Source organism: Anomaloglossus baeobatrachus, chromosome 11 (assembly GCF_048569485.1).
Source record: "Anomaloglossus baeobatrachus isolate aAnoBae1 chromosome 11, aAnoBae1.hap1, whole genome shotgun sequence".
NCBI classification, from domain to species: Eukaryota; Metazoa; Chordata; class Amphibia; order Anura; family Aromobatidae; genus Anomaloglossus; species Anomaloglossus baeobatrachus.
In genome coordinates this window covers 74,996,451-75,019,857 of record NC_134363.1, presented here as the reverse complement: position 1 = coordinate 75,019,857, position 23,407 = coordinate 74,996,451, and the positions used below count along the sequence as shown (strand labels likewise).

General features: G+C 47.1%; 1 protein-coding gene across 1 annotated transcript in view; it reads left to right on the top strand.

Moving 5' to 3' along the window:
• The window catches only part of LOC142257277 (sulfotransferase 2B1-like), a 260,489-nt gene that overhangs the window by 108,348 nt on the left and 128,734 nt on the right, over positions 1-23,407 (top strand). The window contains exon 4 of the mRNA XM_075329445.1: positions 11,848-12,028. Within this exon, the coding sequence (XP_075185560.1) occupies positions 11,848-12,028 (181 nt within the window). The remainder of the gene's footprint in view (positions 1-11,847; positions 12,029-23,407) is intronic.

Genomic DNA, 23,407 nt, shown 5'->3' with positions numbered 1-23,407 from the left:
GGCCAAAACCCGGTTCTCCTTGAGCTCGCGGTGACTCTTCACTTATCCCAGAAGGCACTGGGAATATGCAAATTATCCTCGCAAGACTCCTTCCCTGGCTTTCAGAAGTCTTCCTTCCGGCTGTAACGGCCAAAACCCGGTTCTCCTTGAGCTCGCGGTGACTCTTCACTTATCCCAGAAGGCACTGGGAATATGCAAATTATCCTCGCAAGACTCCTTCCCTGGCTTTCAGAAGTCTTCCTTCCGGCTGTAACGGCCAAAACCCGGTTCTCCTTGAGCTCGCGGTGACTCTTCACTTATCCCAGAAGGCACTGGGAATATGCAAATTATCCTCGCAAGACTCCTTCCCTGGCTTTCAGAAGTCTTCCTTCCGGCTGTAACGGCCAAAACCCGGTTCTCCTTGAGCTCGCGGTGACTCTTCACTTATCCCAGAAGGCACTGGGAATATGCAAATTATCCTCGCAAGACTCCTTCCCTGGCTTTCAGAAGTCTTCCTTCCGGCTGTAACGGCCAAAACCCGGTTCTCCTTGAGCTCGCGGTGACTCTTCACTTATCCCAGAAGGCACTGGGAATATGCAAATTATCCTCGCAAGACTCCTTCCCTGGCTTTCAGAAGTCTTCCTTCCGGCTGTAACGGCCAAAACCCGGTTCTCCTTGAGCTCGCGGTGACTCTTCACTTATCCCAGAAGGCACTGGGAATATGCAAATTATCCTCGCAAGACTCCTTCCCTGGCTTTCAGAAGTCTTCCTTCCGGCTGTAACGGCCAAAACCCGGTTCTCCTTGAGCTCGCGGTGACTCTTCACTTATCCCAGAAGGCACTGGGAATATGCAAATTATCCTCGCAAGACTCCTTCCCTGCCTTTCAGAAGTCTTCCTTCCGGCTGTAACGGCCAAAACCCGGTTCTCCTTGAGCTCGCGGTGACTCTTCACTTATCCCAGAAGGCACTGGGAATATGCAAATTATCCTCGCAAGACTCCTTCCCTGCCTTTCAGAAGTCTTCCTTCCGGCTGTAACGGCCAAAACCCGGTTCTCCTTGAGCTCGCGGTGACTCTTCACTTATCCCAGAAGGCACTGGGAATATGCAAATTATCCTCGCAAGACTCCTTCCCTGCCTTTCAGAAGTCTTCCTTCCGGCTGTAACGGCCAAAACCCGGTTCTCCTTGAGCTCGCGGTGACTCTTCACTTATCCCAGAAGGCACTGGGAATATGCAAATTATCCTCGCAAGACTCCTTCCCTGGCTTTCAGAAGTCTTCCTTCCGGCTGTAACGGCCAAAACCCGGTTCTCCTTGAGCTCGCGGTGACTCTTCACTTATCCCAGAAGGCACTGGGAGTATGCAAATTATCCTCGCAAGACTCCTTCCCTGGCTTTCAGAAGTCTTCCTTCCGGCTGTAACGGCCAAAACCCGGTTCTCCTTGAGCTCGCGGTGACTCTTCACTTATCCCAGAAGGCACTGGGAATATGCAAATTATCCTCGCAAGACTCCTTCCCTGGCTTTCAGAAGTCTTCCTTCCGGCTGTAACGGCCAAAACCCGGTTCTCCTTGAGCTCGCGGTGACTCTTCACTTATCCCAGAAGGCACTGGGAATATGCAAATTATCCTCGCAAGACTCCTTCCCTGCCTTTCAGAAGTCTTCCTTCCGGCTGTAACGGCCAAAACCCGGTTCTCCTTGAGCTCGCGGTGACTCTTCACTTATCCCAGAAGGCACTGGGAATATGCAAATTATCCTCGCAAGACTCCTTCCCTGGCTTTCAGAAGTCTTCCTTCCGGCTGTAACGGCCAAAACCCGGTTCTCCTTGAGCTCGCGGTGACTCTTCACTTATCCCAGAAGGCACTGGGAATATGCAAATTATCCTCGCAAGACTCCTTCCCTGGCTTTCAGAAGTCTTCCTTCCGGCTGTAACGGCCAAAACCCGGTTCTCCTTGAGCTCGCGGTGACTCTTCACTTATCCCAGAAGGCACTGGGAATATGCAAATTATCCTCGCAAGACTCCTTCCCTGGCTTTCAGAAGTCTTCCTTCCGGCTGTAACGGCCAAAACCCGGTTCTCCTTGAGCTCGCGGTGACTCTTCACTTATCCCAGAAGGCACTGGGAATATGCAAATTATCCTCGCAAGACTCCTTCCCTGGCTTTCAGAAGTCTTCCTTCCGGCTGTAACGGCCAAAACCCGGTTCTCCTTGAGCTCGCGGTGACTCTTCACTTATCCCAGAAGGCACTGGGAATATGCAAATTATCCTCGCAAGACTCCTTCCCTGGCTTTCAGAAGTCTTCCTTCCGGCTGTAACGGCCAAAACCCGGTTCTCCTTGAGCTCGCGGTGACTCTTCACTTATCCCAGAAGGCACTGGGAATATGCAAATTATCCTCGCAAGACTCCTTCCCTGGCTTTCAGAAGTCTTCCTTCCGGCTGTAACGGCCAAAACCCGGTTCTCCTTGAGCTCGCGGTGACTCTTCACTTATCCCAGAAGGCACTGGGAATATGCAAATTATCCTCGCAAGACTCCTTCCCTGGCTTTCAGAAGTCTTCCTTCCGGCTGTAACGGCCAAAACCCGGTTCTCCTTGAGCTCGCGGTGACTCTTCACTTATCCCAGAAGGCACTGGGAATATGCAAATTATCCTCGCAAGACTCCTTCCCTGGCTTTCAGAAGTCTTCCTTCCGGCTGTAACGGCCAAAACCCGGTTCTCCTTGAGCTCGCGGTGACTCTTCACTTATCCCAGAAGGCACTGGGAATATGCAAATTATCCTCGCAAGACTCCTTCCCTGGCTTTCAGAAGTCTTCCTTCCGGCTGTAACGGCCAAAACCCGGTTCTCCTTGAGCTCGCGGTGACTCTTCACTTATCCCAGAAGGCACTGGGAATATGCAAATTATCCTCGCAAGACTCCTTCCCTGGCTTTCAGAAGTCTTCCTTCCGGCTGTAACGGCCAAAACCCGGTTCTCCTTGAGCTCGCGGTGACTCTTCACTTATCCCAGAAGGCACTGGGAATATGCAAATTATCCTCGCAAGACTCCTTCCCTGGCTTTCAGAAGTCTTCCTTCCGGCTGTAACGGCCAAAACCCGGTTCTCCTTGAGCTCGCGGTGACTCTTCACTTATCCCAGAAGGCACTGGGAATATGCAAATTATCCTCGCAAGACTCCTTCCCTGGCTTTCAGAAGTCTTCCTTCCGGCTGTATCGGCCAAAACCCGGTTCTCCTTGAGCTCGCGGTGACTCTTCACTTATCCCAGAAGGCACTGGGACTATGCAAATTATCCTCGCAAGACTCCTTCCCTGGCTTTCAGAAGTCTTCCTTCCGGCTGTAACGGCCAAAACCCGGTTCTCCTTGAGCTCGCGGTGACTCTTCACTTATCCCAGAAGGCACTGGGAATATGCAAATTATCCTCGCAAGACTCCTTCCCTGGCTTTCAGAAGTCTTCCTTCCGGCTGTAACGGCCAAAACCCGGTTCTCCTTGAGCTCGCGGTGACTCTTCACTTATCCCAGAAGGCACTGGGAATATGCAAATTATCCTCGCAAGACTCCTTCCCTGCCTTTCAGAAGTCTTCCTTCCGGCTGTAACGGCCAAAACCCGGTTCTCCTTGAGCTCGCGGTGACTCTTCACTTATCCCAGAAGGCACTGGGAATATGCAAATTATCCTCGCAAGACTCCTTCCCTGCCTTTCAGAAGTCTTCCTTCCGGCTGTAACGGCCAAAACCCGGTTCTCCTTGAGCTCGCGGTGACTCTTCACTTATCCCAGAAGGCACTGGGAATATGCAAATTATCCTCGCAAGACTCCTTCCCTGGCTTTCAGAAGTCTTCCTTCCGGCTGTAACGGCCAAAACCCGGTTCTCCTTGAGCTCGCGGTGACTCTTCACTTATCCCAGAAGGCACTGGGAATATGCAAATTATCCTCGCAAGACTCCTTCCCTGCCTTTCAGAAGTCTTCCTTCCGGCTGTAACGGCCAAAACCCGGTTCTCCTTGAGCTCGCGGTGACTCTTCACTTATCCCAGAAGGCACTGGGAATATGCAAATTATCCTCGCAAGACTCCTTCCCTGGCTTTCAGAAGTCTTCCTTCCGGCTGTAACGGCCAAAACCCGGTTCTCCTTGAGCTCGCGGTGACTCTTCACTTATCCCAGAAGGCACTGGGAATATGCAAATTATCCTCGCAAGACTCCTTCCCTGGCTTTCAGAAGTCTTCCTTCCGGCTGTAACGGCCAAAACCCGGTTCTCCTTGAGCTCGCGGTGACTCTTCACTTATCCCAGAAGGCACTGGGAATATGCAAATTATCCTCGCAAGACTCCTTCCCTGGCTTTCAGAAGTCTTCCTTCCGGCTGTAACGGCCAAAACCCGGTTCTCCTTGAGCTCGCGGTGACTCTTCACTTATCCCAGAAGGCACTGGGAATATGCAAATTATCCTCGCAAGACTCCTTCCCTGGCTTTCAGAAGTCTTCCTTCCGGCTGTAACGGCCAAAACCCGGTTCTCCTTGAGCTCGCGGTGACTCTTCACTTATCCCAGAAGGCACTGGGAATATGCAAATTATCCTCGCAAGACTCCTTCCCTGGCTTTCAGAAGTCTTCCTTCCGGCTGTAACGGCCAAAAGCCGGTTCTCCTTGAGCTCGCGGTGACTCTTCACTTATCCCAGAAGGCACTGGGAATATGCAAATTATCCTCGCAAGACTCCTTCCCTGGCTTTCAGAAGTCTTCCTTCCGGCTGTAACGGCCAAAAGCCGGTTCTCCTTGAGCTCGCGGTGACTCTTCACTTATCCCAGAAGGCACTGGGAATATGCAAATTATCCTCGCAAGACTCCTTCCCTGGCTTTCAGAAGTCTTCCTTCCGGCTGTAACGGCCAAAACCCGGTTCTCCTTGAGCTCGCGGTGACTCTTCACTTATCCCAGAAGGCACTGGGAATATGCAAATTATCCTCGCAAGACTCCTTCCCTGGCTTTCAGAAGTCTTCCTTCCGGCTGTAACGGCCAAAACCCGGTTCTCCTTGAGCTCGCGGTGACTCTTCACTTATCCCAGAAGGCACTGGGAATATGCAAATTATCCTCGCAAGACTCCTTCCCTGGCTTTCAGAAGTCTTCCTTCCGGCTGTAACGGCCAAAACCCGGTTCTCCTTGAGCTCGCGGTGACTCTTCACTTATCCCAGAAGGCACTGGGAATATGCAAATTATCCTCGCAAGACTCCTTCCCTGGCTTTCAGAAGTCTTCCTTCCGGCTGTAACGGCCAAAACCCGGTTCTCCTTGAGCTCGCGGTGACTCTTCACTTATCCCAGAAGGCACTGGGAATATGCAAATTATCCTCGCAAGACTCCTTCCCTGGCTTTCAGAAGTCTTCCTTCCGGCTGTAACGGCCAAAACCCGGTTCTCCTTGAGCTCGCGGTGACTCTTCACTTATCCCAGAAGGCACTGGGAATATGCAAATTATCCTCGCAAGACTCCTTCCCTGGCTTTCAGAAGTCTTCCTTCCGGCTGTAACGGCCAAAACCCGGTTCTCCTTGAGCTCGCGGTGACTCTTCACTTATCCCAGAAGGCACTGGGAATATGCAAATTATCCTCGCAAGACTCCTTCCCTGGCTTTCAGAAGTCTTCCTTCCGGCTGTAACGGCCAAAACCCGGTTCTCCTTGAGCTCGCGGTGACTCTTCACTTATCCCAGAAGGCACTGGGAATATGCAAATTATCCTCGCAAGACTCCTTCCCTGGCTTTCAGAAGTCTTCCTTCCGGCTGTAACGGCCAAAACCCGGTTCTCCTTGAGCTCGCGGTGACTCTTCACTTATCACTTATCCCAGATAATTTTTTTTATTTTCTGTAGGAGTTATACTTACCTTTCTAGGCGTCTTCTCCATTGGCTTGTATTTCCATTTCTGGCACTGAGCGGCACTATGCTGCACGCTCAGTGCCGGTCACATGACCTCCTGGAGCTGTGGCCGCCGGCATCCTCTGACGTCCCGGCATTTCCGGGCTCTCAAACTGGACGGGTACGTCACAGGATGCCGGCGCCACTCAGCTTGAGTGACAGGGCTGTGGGCGGTGACTACCGCACGTCACAGCTCAGCATCGAGGGGAGGATCCGGAGGAAGTCAGTGTGGAGCCGGAAGCGTCCTGCAGATGGAGAGGAACGGGGCGCCAGTGTGCAGTACAGGGGGGTTCTTCAGCTGAATCCCCCCCTGCACGTAAGTATGTGATTACACTGTCCACCCGCCCGCTCTGCTGCGATGTCAGGAGAGCGGCCGGTGTCGGGCAGTGTGATCTTCTGCTCCTCCCAGCAGCAAGACACTGACAGGCATGTCACCGCTGTGCTCTGCCATCTGTCCTGCTGCATGGGACCAACTGTCTGCACTCTGTCACCTGCACCACAAGTCACAGAGTGGAGACAGTTGTGACAGAGCACCTCTGCCCCCCCTCTTCTTTCCCCACTCTCTTCTCCCCCCTCTCTCTCTTCTACCCCCCTCTCTCTTCTCCCCCCTCTCTCTCTCTTCTCCCCCCTCTCTCTCTCTTCTCCCCCCTTCTCTCTTCTCCCCCCCTCTCTCTTCTCCCCCCCTTGCTCTTCTCCCCCCCTCGCTCTTCTCCCCCCTCGCTCTCTTCTCCCCCCTCTCTCTTCTCCCCCCCTCGCTCTCTTCTCCCCCCTCTCTCTTCTCCCCCCCTCTCTCTTCTCCCCCTCGCTCTCTTCTCCCCCCCTCGCTCTCTTCTCCCCCCCTCGCTCTCTTCTTTCCCCCTCGCTCTCTTCTCCCCCCCTCTCTCTCTTCTCCCCCCCCTCTCTCTCTTCTCCCCCCCCTCGCTCTCTTCTCCCCCCCCTCGCTCTCTTCTCCCCCCCTCGCTCTCTTCTCCCCCCCTCGCTCTCTTCTCCCCCCCTCGCTCTCTTCCCCCCCTCGCTCTCTTCTCCACCCCCTCGCTCTCTTCTCCACCCCCTCGCTCTCTTCTCCACCCCCTCGCTCTCTTCTCCCCCCCTCTCTCTCTCTTCTCCCCCCCCGCTCGCTCTCTTTTCCTCGCTCTCTCCTGGCATGGTCAGTACAGAAATCTCTCCATCGTGGAGGGGTGAGAGGGAGTAATAAACATGGAGTCCCTACTGTGTCTGTGTATTTATTTCTAATAAAGTATTTTTCTCTGTGTGATGTCTTTTTTTTTTTTAAAACCCTTTGTTGGAGATTCTTAATGGCCAGGTTAAACTTGGCCTGACATTAAGAATCTCGGGCTTTATACCAGCTGGTAAAACATAGCTGGTATTAACCCCTTATTACCCAGCGTGCCACCTGCCACCAGGGCCACTGGAAGAGTTGGATACAGCGCCTGAAGATGGCGCTTCTATGAAAGCGCCATTTTCTGGGGTGGCTGCGGACTGCAATTCGCAGTGGGGGTGCCCAGAAAGCTTGGGCACCCTTCACTGTGGATTCCAATCCCCAGCTGCCTAGTTGTACCCGACTGGACACTAAAATTAGGCGAAGCTCACGTCATTTTTTTTTTTTAATTATTTCATGAAATTCATGAAATAATTAAAAAAAAGGGCTTCTCTATATTTTTGGTTCCCAGCCGGGTACAACTAGGCAGCTGGGGGTTGGGGGCAGCCCGTAGCTGCCTGCTGTACCTGGCTAGCATACAAAAATATGGCGAAGCCCACGTCATTTTCTTAAAAAACGTTTTCAGGGAAACACCTTTATAAAATGTTTCCCTGCATTTCTATTGCCAGTGAAAGTAACACCAAGCAGCGGGGGCTAGCAGCCAGTAGCTGCTTTGGTTACCCTTAGCAATAGAAAATGCAGCGGGAGCCCACAAACAATGTGATTTTTTTGTTTTTTTATTTTTAATGAATTTTTTTTAAAAAAAATCGGCATGGGCTTCGCCCATCGAGCACCAGAGCATTTTACTTCTCATTCATCCCAAGTAATCAGATGACTCCAGTGTCGGCCGATTACTTGTTCTGTGTCCCCCTGCATCCATCGCAGCGTGTACAGGCTGTGAGGTCAGCGGAGTGGACACAGTGACATGCTCTGCTCTGACACATAGTGTGCTGCATGTCACTATCTTTCTCCACTCTGGGACTTGTTGTGCAGGTGACCGGATGCTACATGTCACTAACTGTCTCCACTATGGGACTTGTTGTGCAGGTGAGAGTGTATACAGTTGGTACTATGCAGCAGAAATCACAGAGTGGGGCAGTTAGTGACATGTATCATCCGGTCACCTGCACAACAAGTCCTAGAGTGGATACAGTGACATGCAGCACACTATGTGTCAGGGCACAGCATGTCACCAACTTGCTCTGCTCTGTCACCTGCGGTGCTGCATGTCACGTTTTTGCTGCGATTTGGTGCGTTTTTTGCTGCGTTTTTGCTCACTGCGTTTTTAATCAGTGCACAATGCCATTAAAGATTGTTGATGAAAAAAAAAAAAAGGTCTGATGTCATTTCCTTATTCAAAATGTTCATTGTATGCAGGAGAGCAGACAGCAGCTGCAGAACTACAAGGCTCAGCATCCTCCCTTCACTAGTGTATGCAGGAGAGCAGACAGCAGCTGCAGAACTACAAGGCTCAGCATCCTCCATTCACTAGTGTATGCAGGAGAGCAGACAGCAGCTGCAGAACTACAAGGCTCAGCATCCTCCATTCACTAGTGTATGCAGGAGAGCAGACAGCAGCTGCAGGACTACAAGGCTCAGCATCCTCCATTCACTAGTGTATGCAGGAGAGCAGACAGCAGCTGCAGGACTACAAGGCTCAGCATCCTCCATTCACTAGTGTATGCAGGAGAGCAGACAGAAGCTGCAGAACTACAAGGCTCAGCATCCTCCATCCAGGACTGTATGCAGTTTTTTACCCAAAAAGAAAAAAAAAATGACATGGGCTTCGCCATATTTTTGTATGCTAGCCGGGTACAGCAGGCAGGTACGGGCTGCCCCCAACCCCCAGCTGCCTATTTGTACCCGGCTGGGAACCAAATATATAGAGAAGCCTTTTTTTTTTTAATTATTTCATGAATTTCATGAAATAATTTAAAAAAAAAATGACGTGAGCTTCGCCTAATTTTGGTGTCCAGCCGGGTACAACTACGCAGCTGGGGATTGGAATCCACAGTGAAGGGTGCCCAAGCTTTCTGGGCACCCCCACTGCGAATTGCAGTCCGCAGCCACCCCAGAAAATGGCGCTTTCATAGAAGCGCCATCTTCTGGCGCTGTATCCAACTCTTCCAGCTGCCCTGAAGCCGGGTGGCTAGCCGGGTAATAATGGAGTTAGGGCTAGCTGTATATTATCAGCTAGCCCTAAGCCCGAAATTCATGGTGTCACGCCAATATTAGACATGGCCACCATGAATTTCTAGTAATGATAAAAAAAAAAAAAAAAACACAACACACAGAAAAATATTTTTATTAGAAATAAAACACAACACAATTAGTGACTCCATCTTTATTGAAATAAACCCCCCTCCGCAGTAATCCTGGGTTAGGGTCCCGCGCCGTCCAATCCGGATCCAATATCATCTGATCGGTTTGCTGGAAGGCAAAGCGATCAGATGATGTGTCAGGATCAAGTGCCTGAATCCCATCACACATCAGCTGATTGTATAAAAGCCGATTATACAATCAGCTGATGCATCAGTGCAAAAAAAAAATAAAATAAATAAATACATACTCACTTATGTGCTGATTACCGGCAGCTCCTGCAGGGGAGTCTGATCCTGGCCCATCACTGCAGGAGCTGCCGGTAATCAGCTGATGAAGTCCCCTGACGGCAGGATCAGCTGATAGCCGGCCGGGCGCGAAAAAGCCGGCGACACCACGAGAATCGATCAGCTGATGCATCAGGTGACTGCATCAGGTGATCCACCGCCAGGTCCTGCAAGCTTCATGCGTGCCCCGGGGAGACTGCACACAGCCGAAGCGGCGGGACCGGGACAGGGGCTGGAAGCAGGCATGGCACCCGGACCCTGCAGACAGGTGAGTATGATATACACACACACATACACACTCACACACTGTATATATATACACATACACTGTATATACACACACACTGTATATACACACACTGTATATACGCTCACACACACTTTCTTCCCCTGGCTGTGTAGAGCTGCTGCTGTCTGTGTGATTTATCTGAGTGCACATCCACTGGGAAGAGGCAGGGAGGAGGGTTTGGGTGGGAGCAGAGTGGGTGTATTAGACACAATGGGTGTGTTAGATAAGCTAGACACCGCCCTAGAGCCACAAAGAATTCTGGGACTTGTAGGAACTGAACACAGGAAGTCAGAGGAGAGATTAACCCCATCAGAGCTGGAGCCAGCAATGACCGTGTGCTGCTAGTGCACAATGAAAGGTAATCTTGCTGAAAAAACATAATAGATGTGTTGAGGGGCACATATTAGCAAGATTTATCAGAAAAAAAAAAATCAGTTTTGGTAACTGGACAACTTCTTTAAGAACAGTGAGTAAACCAGTTGCACTGAATACCTGTCTGAACTCCTTCTTCCAACGTCTACCGCACCATACACCCGCTGGGGCAATACCCTAATTGCAGAGGGACTACCATACTAGCTGCAATACCATCAGCCCCAGTAGAGACACTCTGTAACGACGGCTCCCTACACTTAGCCGCAACACCGCATGGCGTTACAAATAACTTTATTCACAAATCCCCTGTAAATATCCCAATTACAAAAAGGGCTGAGGGCACGGAACCGGGTAACGGCCACCATCGTGACATTCCCCAATAGAGACACTGCCCAGAACAGAGTACCCCATATCCCTGGGTGCTACACAAAGGTTTATTAACTCTTTGAGTGAGTTCATATCCAGATTTACCCAGAGTTTTCTGTGTGGAGATGTATGCCACTCCATGACTGGCTAAGTGGGTATAGAGACTGTATTTCTCAAAGTACAGGAGGCTAATGCCTCCATATTTTTAGGTTTTATTAGCACTAAAGGGTTTGTTCACTATTTGTGCAGCCTTTTCTGAATCACTATGTCCCCCCCCCCCTGCCCCCTTACAAAATAATAGCAGCTATACTCACCTCCAGTGTGAGCGCTGTTCCACCAGTGACAGTACTGGCTCTTCCGGGGCCTGCATCACATTATGTTATGATATCCCTGCAGCCATTCAGCCCTGGCTTCATTTTCCCCTCCTATTGGATGTAACTGGCATCCAAATGAGATGAAAATTGCTGCTGCTCTCTCACTTTTTCCAATTGTCTGATTTGTCTGAGTGAGAGGGAGAGTGAAGTGGCCACTGATTGGCTACAGGACTCAGGAGAGCTATTGCCAACACCTCTAGAATGGCGCCGGCACCAGAGGTGAGTGAAGTTGATAACTTTGAGATCATGCTTGTAAATTTAGAACAACAAATACAGTTTTCTATGTTAATAATGTCAATGTATCCATAAAAATTGGCTATTATGCAGTAGATCCAAACAGGATCCAATTTTTCTTTGCATACCCATAGAATTGAGTGAGCAAGTTTCATTCGAAATATGGACTACAGAAGAGAGTACATATTGCAATTTATTTTTATTGGTCCCCAGGTAAAAAACTGGTCATCTGAATATCCCTTTAGAATTACATTAGTCTGACTGCTGTCTGTTGTTTTCACAGGCATTACTTGGACCAAAAATACACTGTGTGAACGAAGCCGTATTGGGGAATTTGGGCAACCCTCAAAATGAGCACATTTCACTCTTTTAGGATTTTATAAGTTAGAGTCCCTGTTACATGCTAGCCAACTTTAAAGCCATGTAGACTTCTACAGGCGCCATATTACATCTAGGTAGCTGTATCATGACCATGTGCATATAGTGTATGTTATATGTATACTCTGTTTACGTTTTTCTGCAGTATGTAGGCAAACCTTAATGACATGGTATTTTTGTTTTCCTTAGGATCTTCGAGACAGTGTGGTAAGAATCTGTGAGTTTCTTGGGAAGGATGTTGATGACTCACTGATTGATTTAGTTGTAAAACATTCATCATTTAATGTCATGAAAGAAAACAAGATGTCAAATTACACGCTCATATCTGAGAACTTTATGGATCATACTAAGGGCTCCTTTATGCGCAAAGGTAAAAACTGTACATTTTACTAATTCAATAAAAGAAACATTTATTATTCTCTCATCTTAATAAACTGTTCTCTAGTTTTATATCTAACGTAACCAATATAGACATAACAGGTTAAAGCTTGGTTCATGTGAGAGGTAGCTGTCACGGGGTCTACTGATGGAACAGGGGATCCTAGGCTGAGCCTAAAGGTTCCGTTACACGCAGCGACATATCTAACGATATATCGCCGGGGTCACGGATTCCGTGACTCACATCGACATAGTTAGCGACGTCGTTGCGTGTGACACCAACGAGCGACCGTTAACAATGGAAAATACTCACCAAATCGTTTATCATTGACACGTCGTTCCTTTTCAAAAAATCGTTGATTGTTGAGGACACAGGTTGTTCGTCGTTCCTGAGGCAGCACACATTGCTATGTGTGACACCTCGGGAACGACGAACTATAGCTTACCTGCGGCCGCCGGCAATGAGGAAGGAAGGAGGTGGGTGGGATATTACGGCCGCTCATCTCCGCCCCTCCGCTTCTATTGGGCGGCCGCTTAGTGACGCCACTGTGACGCTGCACGAACAGCCCCCAAGAAAGGAGGCGGTTCGCCGGCCACAGTGACATTGCTAGGCAGGTAAGTCCGTGTGAAGGCTCCTAACAATATTGTGCGCCACGGGCAGCGATTTGCCCATGACACACAAACGACGGGGGCGGGTACGCTCGCTAGCGATATCGCTAGCGATATTGCTGCGTGTGATGGGGCGTTTAGACTAGTGACTCGCCCCAGGGCTATGGGGTACTCTGTCCCGGGCCGTATATTTACGTTGAACAGTTCACTGGGTGGCTGTTGCCCCCTTCCGTGACCCTGGGGGTCACTTTAAAAGGGGGTTATGTACAGGGGAATATTTAATAAAGTTTATGTCGTGACGCCACTTGCGGGTTGTGCTTATGTGACGCCCTGGACTAGCCAGGTAGTCACATACATACCAACATACACACACACACACACACCCTAGGCAGTTACAACAGTCAATCAAAAAGCCTTGTTGAATCCCTCCAGGGCCTGATGTCTACACCAGGTGGGGCAGAGCCAAGCGGTTGGCCCCACCCACCGAGGAGTTCACAAGCCTGGAGGCGGGAAAAGTGTAAGTTCAGTCTTGGAGGTGAAAGTGAGAGGAGTGAACACTTGAGGTGTCTGGGTAGGAGCCCAGGCACTGACAGCAAGGTTGGCAGACGGTGGTGGCTGTCTGCAGGAGTTGGTGGAACTCCGCAGAGCCGTGAGGACCGGGGTCGGGCGTCGGCCCACCGGTACCGGACCGGGGAACGGAGTGAAGCTAAGCACACAGGCAGGGCCATCGGACCCCGACGAGGCTTGGAGCCGCCGTCAATAGTCAAATCCGAATGTGACAGGAACCCCAGGGGTTTCCTAACAACCAAGTCCCGATTGAAGGCAACCGTCCACCCAGAGAGGATATACAGCTATCGCCACAGGCTAGAGATCCAAGGGCCAGCACCTGCGGGCAAAACGGGCTCCTACGGCACCTATATTCCTGGGAGCGGACTACCGGTGGGCAACCACAGGAGTCAGAACATTTATAAAAGATGCAGGGAAAGACAGCCACCATCAGCCGTCTGGGGAGAGCACAACAACAACACTGCAGCCGGCTGCGGGACCCGTCCATCCGGCCGTTTTGGTTTACCAGTGACTCTGTCAGTGATTGTCTGAGTGAGTACACCAGTGCCGTCCGGCACCGCGCCGCGCAGTCCTTGCACCCCAGCCATCCGGCCTCCCGGGATCACCAACCCCCTACCCACGGAGGGGAAAACATCTTAGCTGCACCCTACCATCTCTCCCGGGATCCCCGTTACCCGGAGAAAAAGCTGTGGAAAAACAAGCGCATAGGGTCTTACCCCAATATGTGAGGGGTGGGGGTGGGGGAGTGAAACTACTCACCAGATGTAGTTGTGAGAAGCCACAACTACTGTAATCGCATGTATCACACAATCCAAGGCTGCAGCCACCAAAACGGTAGATAACAGAGAGCACAAGAGAGTGGTGTTTTAATGCCGCGCCAATGGATCACTTCAGATGATGTTCAGACCAGTGTTACTTTATTGTTTTCCAGGTCAACGCGTTTCTGGGGCATCTGCCCCCTTCATCAGGACCACCAAAGAAACAGATAACATCCAATCTGTCTAGTACAGACAATGTATACAATATATAGACACATTGACATCACAGGCACATCCCCTAAAGAAAAAAACGAGCGGGAAGGACTGCCACGTTGCATGGAATGACGTCAAACAACCACTTAACATAAAAAAAAAAAAAAAAAAAAAAAAAAAAAAAAAAAAAAAAAACCAATACAACAAATAAAAATAAAAATAAAGATTCATCCATATTTGACATGTATTAACATATATTTCCTTATACAGGGATACACATTATTTTCCGTATTGTGTAAAAGAGAAATAAATATATATATATGTGCACAATAAAAGACAAATAAAGAAAAGTGTGTAAAACCATTCATCTGCAATATGTGAAATAATACGTGTACACCCATGAATATTAAACTTGTCTTATACGCCGGACAAGTCAGCGATTTCACAAGGGAGGGATGAGAACCCTCGATTTAATATGTGTAATCCACTTCAGACATTTCAAAGCCACGGCATTATAACCTGCCGCCACCTGTGCTTTTACATCTTTCAACCACCACCATGAAACAGCAAGTGCAGTGTGCCTAACGAAAGAACTAAAGAGATTCAGAAGAACCGCTTCTGATCTGTGAACTCAGACCGCAGTTCAACCCAGGACAAGACCGTGGGAAAAAAAGCAAGAGAGCATGCGCCGAAGCAAAGTACAGGTAATGAGCCGGCACAAGTTCACGGGAGTGCAGGAGCGTGGGAACCAAAACCATTACGCATGCTCAGCCAATCTAATTCATAGACGCCCTGCAACAACCTATAGAACCCGTATAACCTCAGACTTTGAGCCGACCATGAGATTACTCATGATCGCGCTAAGATCATACTAGGGTCAAAGAAACCACAAAACTAACAATAGTGATTTAAGAGCACATCGCCTGTGAACCGGCGAGAATCACAAACCCCCGTGTGGGACAAACAGATAGAATATGGTACAACCTTAAAAATCAGGGTATTTAACCAACATATAAATATAAAAAATTTGCATAAGCAACCATAAATATACACATATACAAACAGTAAAACTGGTGGTCCACTAAAACCGATACACAGAATTTCACAAGTTATGACAATAAAAACAACATAAAATCGCCTAAGAAAGCATAAAACATACACCAAACAAATATTAAAATACATCAGTGAAATAGGTCTGTGACCTCATTGAGGCCATGGGGTTTTAACGTATTAAGTTTATAAATCCAGTACGTCTCTTTTTTGTTTAGGGTCTCCATCCTATTTGCAACTGACACAGGTACATGCTCAATAGGGGTCACTTTCAAGGCGATTTTCTTGTCATGGAAAATGGTGGTATGACGGGACAAACCATGTAACATATACCCTATTTTAATATTATGTCTATGAGAATTGATGCGGTTGTGGAGGGCTTGGATCGTCCTCCCCACGTACCGTTTGTCACAGTCACATTCAATCAGATATATGACATAGTCCGATTGACACGTGAGATGTCCTCGTATACTAAACTCAATACCCCCAGGATCACATCCGAAGCTAACCCGCCCATGCTGGATGGACCTGCAGCAAAGGCAGTTTTTGGTCATACATTTATATGATCCCATGGGTTTGTTTGTCCCTACACAACTGGGGGGACCCCTTAACCTGCTAGGAGCCAGCTGGTTTTTAATCGTCATGGCCCTACGGAAGGTCACCCCCGGTCGGGATGGCAGAACGCCCTTAAGGTAAGGGTCATTACATATAACTGGCCAGTGTTTTCTTAAAATCCCCTTAATGACCTCTCCATCACAGCTAAAAGTGGTTAAAAAATTGGATGAAAAACTCCCATTGGTGGGGGTGGGTACCACTCTACCAGATCCATTGTCAACATCAAGGCTCAAATTCCGCCCCTGGCCTCTAGCTTCTTGATATGCCTTCTTAACTAACGTTAGCGGATATTTCTTCTCCAAAAATCTCTCTCTAAGAATCTTCGCCTGATTATTAAAATCAATGTCTAGCGTACAGTTCCTTCGTATCCTTTGGTATTGATTCTTGGGGACATTACGTAACCATTTAACATAGTGGTTACTACTGTAATTAATGTACCCGTTGCTATCAACTTTTTTAAAAAAGGTTTTTGTAAGGAGAGATCCTTCTGCGTGTGAGATGGTGAGATCCAAAAAATTAATAGCAGTTTTCTCCACCGTGGGGGCAAATTTTAAACCCCAACCATTATTTACAATCCCTTCCAGGAAATTTAAATAATTATTTCCAGCGTTGTCCCAAATAATGAATAAGTCATCAATATACCTTTTATAGATAACTACATGTTTATACAGGTTCGAGGAGTAGATATGCTGTATCTCAAACAGTCCCATTACCAAATTTGCAAAGGTTGGTGCTGCCTTAGAACCCATAGCCACGCCACACCGCTGATGGTACATCTTGTCCTGGAACATGAAGTAGTTGTTTCTAGATATGAATTCCATACTGTCCAGGACAAAGTTTTTCTGTGTAGCAGGTAAGCGCTCATCCATCTCTAAATATTGTTTAACACATTCCAGTCCTAAATTATGCGAAATATTAGTATACAGGGACGCAATATCTAGGGTTATAAACAGAAATGACTCCTTCCACACAACCTCCTTGAGAATACTAATGAGGTGCGGGGAGTCTCTCAGAAAACTCTTCAGATTTGTCACATGAACTCTTAAAATAGAGTCAACGTATGCCGCCAAGTTTTCGGTCAGGGCCCCAATTCCTGATATAATGGGTCTCCCGGGAGGGTCAATTAAGCTCTTATGGATCTTTGGTAGATGGTAATAAAAAGCTGTTCCAGGGTTTTTTATATCCAAAAATTTATACTCATTCTGGTTAAGAATCCCCTTGTCAAAGGCATTCTTTATTAAAATTCGATATACCCCAATAGAATCCTGGTATGCAGAACCTTGCACCACCTCATAGTGTGCTGTATTGGACAGCATTCTCAGAGCTTCCTGTACATAACTATTCCTGTCCTGTAGGACAATGCCACCTCCTTTGTCCGCACCACGGATGACAAGGTTGTGGTTATTCTTCAGGGACACTAATGCCATTCTTTCTTCGTTAGTTAGATTGGATTTAGGAGGTACTCTGTTAGTATTAATCCTCTTAAAATCCTCTAAAACCAGGTCATTAAAGGTCTTAATATGGTGACCCATGCTGTGTAAGGGATAAAAATTTGATTTCAACTTAAAATCGGTATGCAGGAAACAATCAATATTACCATCTATAGTAGTAGATACCCCTTTATTAATTTCAAAATGTCTGGTAAGGGTAAGTTTCCTAATGAACTTCTGAAAATCCAGAAAAAGTTCAAACTCATTAGATGATTTTGCCGGACAAAATGAGAGGCCTTTCCTTAGGACCTTAAGCTCACTCTTAGAGAGAACGTGGCTGGAGAGATTAAAAATGCCAGAGGGGTTATCCCTGCTCACATGCTCTTTTTCCCTTTTTTGTTTGAGCCTGCGCCCGGCCCTGGTTCCCCTACAGTGCTTTTTCTTTTCCCTACCCTTGGTGTTAAAAAATCCGTGATCGGCATCTGTGTGTTCCTGGCTGGCGGTAAAAAAGGTACACAACCATTAACCCTAAGTGTATTGTCGATTGTAACAATCTCATCCTCATGACCTCCTACTGAGGGGATGGAGGAGGGAGGAATAGGGTTACAATCAAGGCTCACAGATGTGGTGGGAAGTGGTCGATAGTCATCATGTATTGATAATTCCAATAAGTCAATGAAATCATCCTCCACCTGCTCAGCCCCTGACGGGAGGGTCCTGTCAACCTCTAAAAAGGACAAGGAATCTCTTTTTTTACGAATTATCTCAATTTGCGACCTTAAGGTCTCCAGTTGTTTCCTCGTCTCCTCAAAGTCAACGGACTCCCCACACTGGGGTAGTTCAGAGACAATGGGTGTGATGGGATCCAACTCCATGGTATCTGCAGCACCTGTCAAAGTAGAGGCTGCTGCAAAAACTTCATCCGTGTCAACCACAGTGGTACAAATGGGAGGTAGGGGAACAGTCACTGTTCGGGACGCAGAAACTGTTTGAGGACCAATCATGGTCGCAGAGTCCCTGGGACCCCCAGTAACATCCCTATCTCCCCGCTGGGTCACATCTTTCTTATGGTATCTACTATTGACAAAGCTCCTATGGTTGCTGCGCGACCTGGGTCGTTGGAACCGAGGGTTCCTAGTCACCGCTACAACCTCCCCCTCCTGTGTCTTTTTGGGCACCATGTCAGCCCTATCCCTCTGCAGTTTCTTAGATTTTCGGAAAATCATGTCTTGTTCTAGCTGAATCAACTTAGTATTAATATCGGAGTTTAAGATCTTATATTCCGGATGTAAATCATATTTACTTAAGTCCTTATACAGTTCTGAAATATTTTTTGAAGCCTCAGTCGCGATAGTGTTCCGTTTCTTATACAAACACTGCAGCATTCCCTGCATACAATTCTTTAAAATGTTATCCCATTCATTAGAGAAAATGGGATCAGAAGGAAATGGGGAATCGTGCTTAATTCTCAGACCCCTCGGGCAGAGTTTCTCCTCCAAATAAATAGTTAAAAACCGGGCATCCAGCCCAAAGCGAAGTTCTTCTTTAAGCAAGTCCTCCAGACTCAAAAACAATTTTTTCATAGCCTTAGTATCCTCCTCAGAGTAAATATCAGGTAGATCGAGATCCCAGTCAGTCCCATGCAAATCAGGGGTACCTACAGTTTGAAGAATGAGTTTCTCCCTTCCCGCTCGTTTTTTTCTTTAGGGGATGTGCCTGTGATGTCAATGTGTCTATATATTGTATACATTGTCTGTACTAGACAGATTGGATGTTATCTGTTTCTTTGGTGGTCCTGATGAAGGGGGCAGATGCCCCAGAAACGCGTTGACCTGGAAAACAATAAAGTAACACTGGTCTGAACATCATCTGAAGTGATCCATTGGCGCGGCATTAAAACACCACTCTCTTGTGCTCTCTGTTATCTACCGTTTTGGTGGCTGCAGCCTTGGATTGTGTGATACATGCGATTACAGTAGTTGTGGCTTCTCACAACTACATCTGGTGAGTAGTTTCACTCCCCCACCCCCACCCCTCACATATTGGGGTAAGACCCTATGCGCTTGTTTTTCCACAGCTTTTTCTCCGTGTTGCTGTTTGTGGACCTGGCTAAGACCAGATCTTCTTCCTTGTGGACAGAGCAGCAGAGGGTCGTTACTTGTGGAGTTATGGATTACTTCAATAATCGTCTTGCTTCAAGGGAGAAACTCATTCTTCAAACTGTAGGTACCCCTGATTTGCATGGGACTGACTGGGATCTCGATCTACCTGATATTTACTCTGAGGAGGATACTAAGGCTATGAAAAAATTGTTTTTGAGTCTGGAGGACTTGCTTAAAGAAGAACTTCGCTTTGGGCTGGATGCCCGGTTTTTAACTATTTATTTGGAGGAGAAACTCTGCCCGAGGGGTCTGAGAATTAAGCACGATTCCCCATTTCCTTCTGATCCCATTTTCTCTAATGAATGGGATAACATTTTAAAGAATTGTATGCAGGGAATGCTGCAGTGTTTGTATAAGAAACGGAACACTATCGCGACTGAGGCTTCAAAAAATATTTCAGAACTGTATAAGGACTTAAGTAAATATGATTTACATCCGGAATATAAGATCTTAAACTCCGATATTAATACTAAGTTGATTCAGCTAGAACAAGACATGATTTTCCGAAAATCTAAGAAACTGCAGAGGGATAGGGCTGACATGGTGCCCAAAAAGACACAGGAGGGGGAGGTTGTAGCGGTGACTAGGAACCCTCGGTTCCAACGACCCAGGTCGCGCAGCAACCATAGGAGCTTTGTCAATAGTAGATACCATAAGAAAGATGTGACCCAGCGGGGAGATAGGGATGTTACTGGGGGTCCCAGGGACTCTGCGACCATGATTGGTCCTCAAACAGTTTCTGCGTCCCGAACAGTGACTGTTCCCCTACCTCCCATTTGTACCACTGTGGTTGACACGGATGAAGTTTTTGCAGCAGCCTCTACTTTGACAGGTGCTGCAGATACCATGGAGTTGGATCCCATCACACCCATTGTCTCTGAACTACCCCAGTGTGGGGAGTCCGTTGACTTTGAGGAGACGAGGAAACAACTGGAGACCTTAAGGTCGCAAATTGAGATAATTCGTAAAAAAAGAGATTCCTTGTCCTTTTTAGAGGTTGACAGGACCCTCCCGTCAGGGGCTGAGCAGGTGGAGGATGATTTCATTGACTTATTGGAATTATCAATACATGATGACTATCGACCACTTCCCACCACATCTGTGAGCCTTGATTGTAACCCTATTCCTCCCTCCTCCATCCCCTCAGTAGGAGGTCATGAGGATGAGATTGTTACAATCGACAATACACTTAGGGTTAATGGTTGTGTACCTTTTTTACCGCCAGCCAGGAACACACAGATGCCGATCACGGATTTTTTAACACCAAGGGTAGGGAAAAGAAAAAGCACTGTAGGGGAACCAGGGCCGGGCGCAGGCTCAAACAAAAAAGGGAAAAAGAGCATGTGAGCAGGGATAACCCCTCTGGCATTTTTAATCTCTCCAGCCACGTTCTCTCTAAGAGTGAGCTTAAGGTCCTAAGGAAAGGCCTCTCATTTTGTCCGGCAAAATCATCTAATGAGTTTGAACTTTTTCTGGATTTTCAGAAGTTCATTAGGAAACTTACCCTTACCAGACATTTTGAAATTAATAAAGGGGTATCTACTACTATAGATGGTAATATTGATTGTTTCCTGCATACCGATTTTAAGTTGAAATCAAATTTTTATCCCTTACACAGCATGGGTCACCATATTAAGACCTTTAATGACCTGGTTTTAGAGGATTTTAAGAGGATTAATACTAACAGAGTACCTCCTAAATCCAATCTAACTAACGAAGAAAGAATGGCATTAGTGTCCCTGAAGAATAACCACAACCTTGTCATCCGTGGTGCGGACAAAGGAGGTGGCATTGTCCTACAGGACAGGAATAGTTATGTACAGGAAGCTCTGAGAATGCTGTCCAATACAGCACACTATGAGGTGGTGCAAGGTTCTGCATACCAGGATTCTATTGGGGTATATCGAATTTTAATAAAGAATGCCTTTGACAAGGGGATTCTTAACCAGAATGAGTATAAATTTTTGGATATAAAAAACCCTGGAACAGCTTTTTATTACCATCTACCAAAGATCCATAAGAGCTTAATTGACCCTCCCGGGAGACCCATTATATCAGGAATTGGGGCCCTGACCGAAAACTTGGCGGCATACGTTGACTCTATTTTAAGAGTTCATGTGACAAATCTGAAGAGTTTTCTGAGAGACTCCCCGCACCTCATTAGTATTCTCAAGGAGGTTGTGTGGAAGGAGTCATTTCTGTTTATAACCCTAGATATTGCGTCCCTGTATACTAATATTTCGCATAATTTAGGACTGGAATGTGTTAAACAATATTTAGAGATGGATGAGCGCTTACCTGCTACACAGAAAAACTTTGTCCTGGACAGTATGGAATTCATATCTAGAAACAACTACTTCATGTTCCAGGACAAGATGTACCATCAGCGGTGTGGCGTGGCTATGGGTTCTAAGGCAGCACCAACCTTTGCAAATTTGGTAATGGGACTGTTTGAGATACAGCATATCTACTCCTCGAACCTGTATAAACATGTAGTTATCTATAAAAGGTATATTGATGACTTATTCATTATTTGGGACAACGCTGGAAATAATTATTTAAATTTCCTGGAAGGGATTGTAAATAATGGTTGGGGTTTAAAATTTGCCCCCACGGTGGAGAAAACTGCTATTAATTTTTTGGATCTCACCATCTCACACGCAGAAGGATCTCTCCTTACAAAAACCTTTTTTAAAAAAGTTGATAGCAACGGGTACATTAATTACAGTAGTAACCACTATGTTAAATGGTTACGTAATGTCCCCAAGAATCAATACCAAAGGATACGAAGGAACTGTACGCTAGACATTGATTTTAATAATCAGGCGAAGATTCTTAGAGAGAGATTTTTGGAGAAGAAATATCCGCTAACGTTAGTTAAGAAGGCATATCAAGAAGCTAGAGGCCAGGGGCGGAATTTGAGCCTTGATGTTGACAATGGATCTGGTAGAGTGGTACCCACCCCCACCAATGGGAGTTTTTCATCCAATTTTTTAACCACTTTTAGCTGTGATGGAGAGGTCATTAAGGGGATTTTAAGAAAACACTGGCCAGTTATATGTAATGACCCTTACCTTAAGGGCGTTCTGCCATCCCGACCGGGGGTGACCTTCCGTAGGGCCATGACGATTAAAAACCAGCTGGCTCCTAGCAGGTTAAGGGGTCCCCCCAGTTGTGTAGGGACAAACAAACCCATGGGATCATATAAATGTATGACCAAAAACTGCCTTTGCTGCAGGTCCATCCAGCATGGGCGGGTTAGCTTCGGATGTGATCCTGGGGGTATTGAGTTTAGTATACGAGGACATCTCACGTGTCAATCGGACTATGTCATATATCTGATTGAATGTGACTGTGACAAACGGTACGTGGGGAGGACGATCCAAGCCCTCCACAACCGCATCAATTCTCATAGACATAATATTAAAATAGGGTATATGTTACATGGTTTGTCCCGTCATACCACCATTTTCCATGACAAGAAAATCGCCTTGAAAGTGACCCCTATTGAGCATGTACCTGTGTCAGTTGCAAATAGGATGGAGACCCTAAACAAAAAAGAGACGTACTGGATTTATAAACTTAATACGTTAAAACCCCATGGCCTCAATGAGGTCACAGACCTATTTCACTGATGTATTTTAATATTTGTTTGGTGTATGTTTTATGCTTTCTTAGGCGATTTTATGTTGTTTTTATTGTCATAACTTGTGAAATTCTGTGTATCGGTTTTAGTGGACCACCAGTTTTACTGTTTGTATATGTGTATATTTATGGTTGCTTATGCAAATTTTTTATATTTATATGTTGGTTAAATACCCTGATTTTTAAGGTTGTACCATATTCTATCTGTTTGTCCCACACGGGGGTTTGTGATTCTCGCCGGTTCACAGGCGATGTGCTCTTAAATCACTATTGTTAGTTTTGTGGTTTCTTTGACCCTAGTATGATCTTAGCGCGATCATGA